Source organism: Vitis vinifera, chromosome 11 (genome assembly GCF_030704535.1).
Source record: "Vitis vinifera cultivar Pinot Noir 40024 chromosome 11, ASM3070453v1".
Lineage (NCBI taxonomy): Eukaryota > Viridiplantae > Streptophyta > Magnoliopsida > Vitales > Vitaceae > Vitis > Vitis vinifera.
In genome coordinates, this window is record NC_081815.1 from 16,492,663 (window position 1) to 16,504,020 (window position 11,358).

Genomic DNA, 11,358 nt, shown 5'->3' on the forward strand with positions numbered 1-11,358 from the left:
AAAAAAATCATTGAGGTAATTAGAATAAATGAAATAAAAAGGTAAAATAAAGATATAAGCTTAAGGATAATTTAATTGTTTTTAGTTATTACTTAAAGTTGTTTTTGACTTTAAGTCAGAAGTATTAATTTACTTTAACAAACATATTTAATTTACTTAATAACTTAAGTTAAGTTATTAAGTCACTTTAAATTATTAAAAGCTCATTTGGTAATGATTTTAGGAAGCGCTTTTAATATTTTTAATACTTGAAAATTTTCATCATTCAAATGTTAAAAATGTTAAAAACGCTTTCTAGAATCACCTCGAAACATACTGAGTTTATCAAACACCCACTAACTCTTATAATGAAAGTGATGTGATTTATTTTGGAAATAAAAATAACTTGCTAATATCTTGTATTGGTGATGTTCATATCTTTTGGTTTTATTGTTAAAAACCAAAACCAAATGATTGTAGGAAAGGGATATAAGAAAGGATAGCTCTACACTTGGGATAGAAAATCTTTGGAGGCTTTGATTGCAATAAAGAAAGGTGGCTCCTCTTTAATTTGGCATCAATGGCTTGGAAATCATAATTCAAACTTGATATATTTGTTGAAGGAAAAGAAAGTCATTAATGTTACTCATTGGTAACCAAGTCCACAAAGTGTTAATTGTCAAATGGACAAAAGAATAAAATCTCACAATCTTCTCTTGAGAAGATACATTGTGATCTTTGGGGATATGCCCCTTTTGATTGAAATCATTGTTTCTATTTCTATGTAATTTTTATGGATGGTAGAAAGAAAATATGATTTTTATTTCCAAAAATATCAAAATTTAATGGAAAATTAATTTGATTGAAGAATTAAGATCTTTCAATGATCTTCCCCCTTTAGATTTAGATTAGGATTTCCATTTCTATGTAATTTTTGTTGATGATTAATTTAGATTCATATGGTTTTATCTGTCAATAAAAAGGAATTTTGATTTCTTTATTTATTCAAATTTTTTTAAAAATTAATGAAAACTCAATCAATTGGATCTAGAGAACTTGAGCAAAATTGGGTTGACGTTTCTATAATAAAAACCCGCATGCAACTGTGTAAATATGGTTTACTTTGGGTTCAAAGGGCCCACACGATTTTAAAATGCGTTTAAAAGGTTAAAGAAGTTCGTATATATATAATCTTTATAATTTTTTCTCCTAATATGAAATATTATGTTTATTTATTAAATTTATTTTGAGGAAAAAAAAAACAAAAATCCTATACAAACAACAGTCAATTATTTATTAAATTTATGAAACTCAAACCTAGTTAAACTCCAATAAATTAGTCATGGATTGAAAATCTTGTAAGGAAAGTGATATTAGCTTTATTAGATTCAACTTGAGTTGACTGTCGTCCGAATCAAATTATCCGAGCTGCAACATTTGATAATTAATTCTATATCCTTATGACGTATCAGAAACCAGCCCACTCACAGCCCAAAAGTTACAACATTGGGCCGGCCGAAGCTCAGCCCACTATCACTTTATGATGCTTATTATTATTTTATTTTTCCAACATAAGATGCCCTGATGTCAGTTTGCACAGCAGCATTCAATCATTTCTTCTCCAAAAGCTGCGTTCGATCGATCTCAGAGTTGAAGGTACTGCTCCAATCTCTATTCCCTTTTCAATCCATCGAATTCTAGGTTAGTTACAAAGCTGAGAAAATAGTTGTAGGTTGGATACATTCCTTTGGATGCTGAGAAAATAATGAGAAAATGAAAGAAAATTTTGAATCGCAAAATTTTCACCATCTAGGGCTCGAGAGTACAGGAAATGGCACTTTACCCAAAGCTCTTATGACTCTTTGTTTTAGTTAATCTGGTTTTTTTGTTCCGTTTTTTTTTTTCTTGGTTTGGATTTTTGGCAGCAAAGAAAGTGAGAGAGATAATATAGGAATTAAAATGTGGTTTGCTTTTATTTTTCTTCATTTTCTTGGTAACCACACGGAGGTTCGGATTTCAGTGCTTTATAGGAAATTTTGAGTTTAGGGTTTGTCTTTGAACAGCAATGGAACTATTGCAAGTTTGGATTACAGCTAAGACTGAAATTTTTGTTAGATTGACGGTCTTTTCTACTATAAAAATAGATTTAGTTTACATGCAGAGAAAATATGAGGAAAGTAAAATAGTTTTGTATTGTAAAATTTTCATCACCGAGGAGGTTTGGGTTGGAGAGGAAAAAATGTGACTACTTAAAACTCAAACTGACTTTTTCGCTTAGTTGACCTGGGTTATCTGATTTTATTGGAAGTGAATGATAAGTGATAACATAGGACTGGAAATGCTGTTTTCTTTTATTCCTCAATTTTCTTGGAAACCAAACAGAGGGCCAGGGTTTCTGTTTGAATGCTTTTAACTTGTCAATGCTATTGCTGAAAATTTGAATTCTGGGATTTCATTTTGGACTACAGCAAGCTAGAATTTTGGGGATGTCATATTGTACAATTATATGTATAAACAAATTGAGCTGAACTAACATTCACTAATTTTACTATGGAAATATAAATAGTGCTGCCAATGAATTCCAATGTAAATGAAAGCCTTTCAAAAATATAAAGAAGAGCAGAAAACTAAAATAAAATAAAAGGAGTAATAACTCTTTATCTTCAGAGAAGAAAATTAAGAACTTCAAAGTACAAAATAAGTAAAATGAATTTAATTATAATGGTATGAATTTAATTATATTGGTTATTTGTTTTGGTAGGAAAACAACACAAATATATTAAAAGTGCTTGGAAAAGGCGCACAAAGTACAGACGGGGTATACAAGTTGCAACTGAATACGAACAAAAGGAAAGAGAAACAACAAGCCAACACCCAAAAAACATACTTGAAGCAAAAGACCTCACCCTAAAGCCTTGAAGAACAAGAAAACCCAGACTTAACAAATACTTGGGTGAAACCAACCTAAAACACCCCCACTACTGCCATAACCCCTCTTCATTGCCCTTCTTGAAACCACCACAGAAGCCCCCTTGGAATTACAAAATAGCCCATGACCCCTAAACCCTTACCTTAAGACCAGGTGAGAGAGCACCAGCCCCTCTCCTCTTCTATATCTGAGGAGAAACAAACACCTAGCCTCTAAGCCAACCAACAACAACAAACCTAAAAACTTAATTATATTGGTTACGACTGATAAATGATAAAAACGTGAATTTATTATGATTGTTACTGTTAAATAATAATGATGTGGAGTATGAGGGAAAATAAGTAATATAATAGTAGCACTTTGGGAAGAAAAAGGTCTACAGACTCTTCATACATTTAGATATAGATATAAATATAGACATAGATATGGATTTTATAAAATTCTGTAGAGGGGCTATAATTGGAGAAACCATTGTTTAAATGTTGGACTTATTATTATTTTTTTGGTTTCTATATCTTTTTTCTCCATGTTTTTTTAATTTTAATCTTGCACTATGTGTACAAAAGTTCTGCTGTATAATTAATTATTTAATTAGAGCATTAGTATGATTAATAATAATCTCGTCTCAGTTGTTATTCAAACGTTTGAATCTATGCCTCTAGTCTACCTTTGCACACAAGAAAATGGATCTACTGTGCTTGCTGATGAAGGGTGGAATCTAGATTTGATTTCTGCCCTTTTGAGTTAAATATGTAACACTTAATTTTCTGTCTACAAGATGGTCATACTATAGTCTATAGAAGTGGTTATTTTGTCTTTGATTTCATAATTCTGATGTCTTTGTGTTTTCTTTTATTTTTCTTCTTCTTTTTCCCTCTTTTAAATTTGTTGCCCTGTGTTTTCCTCCTTTCATTTAAAACTTCTGTTCATTGACTTTCAATAAGATGTCTATCGTGGAAGTTTCCTGCTTTGATGATCTCTAGTATTATTTATATCAGTTTTTTTCAATCCCAGTTTTCTAACATTTATTTTTCAGTTTTCATTTGCAAGCTAGATGGACTACAGTTCTGACGAAGAGTCAGATATAAGTGAATCTGAGATTGTTGAATACAAAGAGAAACCATATGAACAACTGAAGACTGGTAAATATAAAGTAAAAGGCACAAATGGCACACTTAGATGTCCCTTCTGTGCTGGGAAAAAGAAACAAGACTATCGCTATAAGGATCTGCTTCAGCATGCTTCAGGAGTAGCTAAAGGCTCTGCCAACAGAAGTGCAAAACAGAAGGCAAACCACCTGGCCTTGGCAAAGTATTTGGAGACTGATCTAGCGAGTGAATCGGATCAAGCTCCTCGTGCGGTTGAACCGAAACCTGTTACTCGAACTCAGGAGCAAGATGATCTATTTGTCTGGCCTTGGACAGGAATCATCACTAACATAGTGACTGAGCAAAAGAATGCATATTGGTTGAAAAAGTTCTCTAAACATAAGCCTCTAGAAGTTCATACTTTCTGGAATGACATGGACCAAACTGCATTAGCCATAGTGAGATTCAATAATGACTGGACTGGTTTCATGAATGCAACAGCATTTGAGAAAGCTTTTGAAGCTGATCGTCACAGTAAAAAGGAGTGGAATGTGCAGAAACAGCATCCTGGTTCAAATATTTATGGGTGGGTTGCTCGTGCTGATGACTACATTTCAGAAGGACCTGTAGGGGAGTATCTTCGCAAAACTGGGGAATTGAAAACAATCTCTGACATTGTTGAAGCAGCAAAGCAGGATAGGAACACTATTGTCGCAAACCTAGCCAATGAAATTGATTTAAAAAATGAGAATCTTGATGAGTTGCAATACAAATACAATGAGAAGAGCATGTCACTAAGTAGGATGCTTGAAGAGAAAGACAAGCTACACCATGCTTTTTATGAAGGTTTTGCCCCTGACTCTATTAATCTGTGTCTGTGGATGTGGAGGTTGTTTATTTGTGCCTTTGTTAGTCGTGTGTTCTGCTTAGTTAAGCCTAAACTCTGCTTAGTTAATCCTAAACTTTTTTATAGCAATGCTACATGGAATTATTGAACTTACTAGTCTTAGAAATCATGAATGTTTGGTTCTCACTCGTTGATGAATTTAAAAAAAAATATATATCTTCATTTATTTCTAATTGGATTCAGTTGTTTTTCACTGGTCTATTGAACTGTTGTATACCTGTTTGCATGAAGTTTGAGAGAGGTTGGTCAGTTAAAAACATTCCATGGGCAGTGAACCTCAAAAGGCTGCTATTATTACATATATATGCATTCAGGTATTGGTTTTGTATTAATATATGCTGAGTACATAATATAGAACATATAATTCCTCTTTATCAGAAACAAGGAAGATGCAACGGCTTGCACGGGATCATGTCCAGAGGATTCTAGGGGAACAGGAGAAGCTGAATTATGAGTTGGACTCCAAGAGGAAAGAACTTGATAACTGGAGCAAAGAATTAAACAAACGTGAAGCTCTAACTGAACGTGAGAAACAAAAACTTGACGATGAGAAGAAAAAGGTGAAAAGCTCCTAACGCAGTTTATACTTTTCATAGATTCATTATTGAATTTTTAGAAGGTTAAATTTTAAAATTCCTATTTGTTTTGGTAGAAATGGAAATAGTCTGCCTTTCTGTGATGCATAGCAGGAACTGCATAGTTATTATACCCTTCTTTTAGTGTTTATTCTTACATTTCAGAACATGATCTGATTGTCCATAATGAAACCTAAAGTATTTTGTGATTTTAGCTTATAGACCATTTTTTTTTCACCTATTCTTTATTATCACCCAACCACATCTGTCTGTTAACACTAGTTTGTATGTGAATTGACTGAGAATTGCAAAGCATTGTAGTGATGGACCGTCTTTTGGATTGATGAGTTCTGGATCAAAGACATACCATTGGAGCATTTGAAAGAATTCCTAGCCATCCTATTGACTGGATTCTACAGTTGTATGACCATGTCTTTTAACTATCCTAGTGTCTGCTTGTCTTGCTATTGGTCTGAGTATTGCTGGTTTGCCTTATCCATGCAATAGTTAAGCAGTTTGTCTCCTTGATTAGTGTGTACTGTCATAATGAATGTACAGTTGCTTTTCACTCTAGGAAAAATAAACAAATTAATCTACTCTGTCCTTCTTTCCCAGTACTGTGTCTCCAGTTTGAATGATTCAATTATAGGGGATTTGTCGTCTTTGTATTTGTTCTTTTCTTGTTTCCCCTTGATGCTCTGTGTATGCCTCCCATGTCCTGGATTTGCTCCCATTTTTACTGGTTACTTTTTTAAATATATTCTTTTTCTAGCCTATCAAAGAAGAAAAACAAAGCTTATACTCTGTGCTGATATTGTTTGTTATCCTATTAGAATAATGATAGAAACAATTCACTTCAAATGGCTTCCATAGAGCAGAGAAAGGCTGATGAAAATGTCTTAAAGCTGGTTGAAGAGCAAAAGGTGTGCCAATCAGTATCATCCTCAAGACACTAGCTTGTTAATTTAATATTCTCTGCTATTTTACTGCTTGTATAGCTCTCATTGACTGAGATTCTAAATGTGTAGAGGGAGAAAGAGGAGGCACTTAGTAAGATACTTCAGTTAGAAAAGCAGCTAGATGCTAAACAGAAGTTGGAGATGGAAATTGAAGAGATAAAAGGGAAATTACAGGTGATGAAACATCTGGGAGATGAAGATGATACTGCAGTTCAGAATAAGATGAAAGAGATGAATGAAGAGTTGGAAGAAAAAGTTGGCGAAATGGAAAATTTGGAATCTCTAAATCAAACTCTTATAGTTAAAGAGCGTCAGAGCAATGATGAGTTACAAGCTGCTCGTACAGAATTAATTACAGTATGCTTTTCTTTGCCTTTTGTTCTTTTCTATGAACCTGTTGTTTAAATGTTAGGCTAAGAGTTTTTCAAAGTAATCAGATTTTCCAAGTAAGATTTTATGACCAAAATGGGGAAAGCATGGGCCACCAATTGCATGTTCCACTTGAGACAGTCCTTAGGTTTGAAGTTAATTATCAGATGAAATGACCACCCAATTGACATGACATTTCCTAAAATGGTGATAGAAAAATGAAATAAAATACAAAGAAAAAGGGAAACAGAAACCCTTTTGAATGTGCATTACAAAATTTTTTCTAATTGGTTAAGCATGTTGTTGGAATCATGCTGTCAAATGGTTGATTTTTTTTCCTACATCCCCTAGTTGGGTCCATGGAACCAACTGCTAGCCATGTAACTGGATGCAATTAGTTATGATTTTGTACCTTATTCTGTCTACTTATGCTCAATTCTGTTTCCTCAAAACTTGGATAGGTAACCATTGCATTCTTTCCAGCATAATTATTACCTATTGCATTCTTTCCATCATAATTATGTTCAGTAAAATTCATTGAAAACACTGTTCTCTTATTTAGGGTTTGAAAGATATGCTGAGTGGCCGCACTAATATTGGGTTAAAGAGAATGGGGGAACTTGATGAAAAGCCATTTCTCAATACATGTAAGCAAAGATTCTCACTTGAAGAAGCAAATGTACAGGCCTATACTCTAGTGTCCTTGTGGCAAGATAATCTGAAGAAACCAGAATGGCATCCATTTAAAATTGTTGAAGTTGAAGGCGAGACCCTGGTATGCCTCCTGAATATTCTGCTCTCCTTCCATTGCTCCACCCTTTTATGCTCAATTATGTTTGTACTTCTATTATGTTGCATTTGTATTCTGTCATTGCTCACGGCCTCATGGGCCTGAGTCAGAAAAGTAGAATTTATGCTCACAAATTCTTTCATCTCCTGATTTAGCATATCAATGGATCTTTGCTGGCTTATAAAAGTTACAGGTGGAAAATTGAAATTTGTACTTTCTCTTTTCAAGTATCCTTATAGTACTTGGAATATCTTTAATGATCTTTTATATTGCTTAGGTTAAGGTCCTTGAGAATTAAACTAAAATTTATGTTCCTTCACAACTGATAACCAAAGATAATCAAGAGATTAATCATGTGCAGGAAATAATAAATGAAGAGGATGAGAAGCTACAAAAGCTCAAGCAAGAGTGGGGTGATGAGATATACATGGCAGTTACTAAGAGCTTGAAAGAGATTAATGAATATAATCCAAGTGGTAGATACACGGTTTTTGAGCTCTGGAACTTCAAAGAAGGAAGGAAAGCCACATTGAAAGAGGTCATTCAGTATATATTGAAGAATATGAAGACACTTAAGCGCAAGAGATGACGATGCTAAAGGTTAGTATTTTCATATGTTTTGATATATGAATTTCTAGTGAAGGGTATGCATATATTATGTAAAAACATTTTATGGACATGGTCCAGTGGACAGTTTTGCAAAAAGTTTTAATCAAGTAGTAGCAGTATAATTTCTTAAAAATTTTCAGTCAACCTTAGGTACTTTTTTTTTTTTCTTTGACATCCTTTTGATTCAACAATACAACAATTATTTTCTGTGGAAGGATGAAATAAAATTTGATGTGATGACAGGCTATGTTTGCATGACATTGGCATTCTTGACTGTTGTATATTGTGAGCTAACCTCAATCTGATGAATCTCAGTTAAACTGTGCACTGTCTACTGGTTAAATATGATTTTAATTAGCTTGAAACTCAGTCAAAGCTCCATACTATCTAATGGTTGGATATGATTTTGATTAGCTCGGTATTGTATTGTCCTCGTAGAATAATTTATATTCCAGCTTTTTAATTAAATCTTTAGGGATTGCAAAAAAATTATCAGAACTTCTCAAGGCTGTTATCTGCGATACTTGGAATCTTCAACTTCATGTCAAAATAACATGATAAGAGTACGGGTGTGGGACTCTTGTCAAATATTCCCATTTGCCTTTGGAAATTGAATTCATTTTAAAATTTTTTTTTAATTGGGATAAAAGAGAAAAGAGAGTTTTAAAAAAAAAGTTATGAAGAATATGCAATTTTTGTTCTAATTGACTTTAATTTGATATTTTTCTTCATTATGTCATATCCATCCAAGTACCGTTAAAAGATTATTTTTCAGTTGAGTTTTGATAGGCCTCCTATACGTTATGTATATTCCAGAAAAGGGAAGAGGAGTGTACTGCCACCTGGCAGCTAGTTGTAACAGTCTTAGTACAGGCTGTGTAACAGTCCTGGTACAGGATGGAATAGCTTAAATAGGAAAAAAGATGGAATTAGTTGGAGAGCTGGCTGTTCTGTGAGTCTGGTGGGAGAGTGATAGCCTCTGGAATAGCTATCTTTTTATCAGTTTGGCCCTCTTCTTGAAATTTTTGAAATTCAATAATATCACTAATAATTTTTTCTTCATTAGATACCTATCAAGTTCCCATATCTTAAGCACACACCTGAAACTACCATGTAACACACCAAATGATAGTCCCAGCAATAGGATTCTGGAAGGAAATGTTTTTCTTTTGGATTAAGTGGCAACCCTCAAGACTAGACTAGAATCTAAACATTTGCACTCAACAGCCTTACGATTTTGCCACTGCACTGGACAATGGCTCTAAACTATGGACATTTATGTTTGGCCAGCTTATGTTTAGCTTATTAATTAGGATGGGTAAAATTTTGTATTTACAAAAATGGAAGTACAAGAACTTGTTATATTACATTGTGAGGAGATTGGGGGTGATACCCATGATTATCAGTTTTATGTTCTATTTCTGCTTAATACTTTTAATTGAGTCTAAACTATGTGATTTCTAGTTAGTTTGATTATAGGTTATTTTATAAATTCTGTCTACCATGGTGGTGATTTTAATGAAGCTAGTTACAGGGGTTCCAGTGCTGATGTAAGAAGAGTTCCTTTGATGATTTAGCATCATTATTCAAGTTAAGATTAGTTTGAAAGAGATTTAGAAAATTGTCTTGGTATTTTTGATATATTATTTGAAGCAAGGAAGGGTCATTCCATTTTCAAAAGGAATGAAGAGAGAAGACAGATTAAAATTTGTTGATATAAAGGACAAAGTGCATCATTACTTTATTCAAGTTATCATATATGAAAGTCCTTATTCTTTCACACACCAGTGTTTAATCCTCAGACCTCTATGCTCCATGATGCAGGAAAAAGCAGGGAATGAGGTTTGTGGAGGAAGCAGGTTGCTGAGAGCTGCAGCAATATGAAGCTTGAAGGTAGGGAGGGAATTTCTTTTTAAGCTCTATTTGGTGCTGGCTTAGGACATATGTTTACTTGTTCTTGTTGTTAGTAGTTGAAAATGGATCTGATTCATGTAAGGGGGACTCTAGTGGAGAAAGTTCCCTGTGGACCCTGAAATTTAAGTAGTGTAAGAACGGGTATGTCGGGTTTAGCTAAGGAATGCTTTGGCACCATTGTAATATGGTGGTGTTGGACATCCATAGATAAGTCCTGATCCAAAACTGACTTGGGTAGATTGTGGATGCTGGGAAGATGAATTTGAAATGGGTGTGCATGCAGAATGGTTTCAGTGACTTTGATATAGTATGCGGGGATATAGGGACAAACAGTTGACACTTCCAACCCAATTCAACAAAGCCTTGCGCCCAATTACTAGAGTTGGCTACATGTTAATGTAGAAAGGGTTGCCAAACGAGCTTGTGGGATTAAACTTGATGTTTGCATAAATAGACTTGTATGCAGTTTTGACGTAAGATTTTAATTGTTCATGTTTTAGCAATAGCATATAGTTCCCGGGAAGAAATATTGGAAGAAACAATGGTTCCCACCTCGTGTAGCATCCAACCATCATCTCCACCATCCCCAACCAGATCCAGAGTCTTACATTCATCTTCTCCCCTATCCTACAAGCAAAACCATTAGCTTATTCTCCCCACTTGGTTAGAACTTTTCTGGGCACTCAAAAACGTCTATGTACCACGGCTCCAACTCTTCCTTGTGGATAGTACTTGAATCTAGATCGCACAGCTAAGCGCTTTAACAATTAATTGCTTATCTGGAAACAATTAAAATTGGTTGAGAACCATTGACTTACCCCCTATCTTGAATTATGATATTCTATTGTCCTCCGATTGAATGCTGAAGAGGGCCCAGGATTTAGTCAATGTGAGATGTGACATTGTGGCGATTGTAAATTCTTATCCAAGGCTAGTATTTATGTGGAGTTGAGACGGAGGAGGGCTAGTATGGGAGTAATTTTAGAAGGGTTAGAAGTGCCTCTAATTTTTGAAAGTACTTTCTTATGAAAATTAAGATTGTGTTTGATTTTTGGAAAATTTAAAGGAAAATGTGAAAAAAAAAAAATGAAAGAAAAGAAAAATGAAAAAAAAAAAATTAAAAAATTATTTTTATATGTCATTTTAATTTATTTTAATTAATTTAATTGAAAATTAAATAATTTGAATTTAAAAAATGTATTAATTTACAAATAATTTTAATTACATTTTTGTATTTTT

General features: G+C 33.7%; 1 protein-coding gene across 2 annotated transcripts; it reads left to right on the forward strand.

Annotated features, from left to right (window-relative positions):
• The first annotated feature begins 1,536 nt into the window (after positions 1–1,536).
• Positions 1,537–10,596, forward strand: LOC100257549 (factor of DNA methylation 1). Of its 2 annotated transcripts, none has more exons than XM_002267345.4 (8): positions 1,537–1,635; positions 3,945–4,842; positions 5,282–5,463; positions 6,312–6,401; positions 6,507–6,794; positions 7,369–7,581; positions 7,958–8,196; positions 10,030–10,596. In XM_002267345.4, exons 2-7 carry the CDS (start codon positions 3,963–3,965, stop codon positions 8,183–8,185), a joined length of 1,881 nt encoding a protein of 626 aa, XP_002267381.1. In that variant the 5' UTR covers positions 1,537–1,635; positions 3,945–3,962; the 3' UTR covers positions 8,186–8,196; positions 10,030–10,596. The 2 variants fall into 2 exon arrangements, with proteins under 2 accessions (XP_002267381.1, XP_010656777.1); XM_010658475.3 differs by having other exon boundaries at positions 1,563–1,680.
• Positions 10,597–11,358: the final 762 nt, after the last annotated feature.

Coding starts and splice junctions, on each gene's coding strand:
- LOC100257549 (XM_002267345.4), top strand. CDS start 3,963: ATGGACTACAGTTCTGACGAAGAGTCAGATATAAGTGAATCTGAGATT. Junction 6,402..6,506: donor AGCTGGTTGAAGAGCAAAAG/GTGTGCCAATCA, acceptor CTAAATGTGTAG/AGGGAGAAAGAGGAGGCACT. Junction 7,582..7,957: donor AAGTTGAAGGCGAGACCCTG/GTATGCCTCCTG, acceptor AATCATGTGCAG/GAAATAATAAATGAAGAGGA.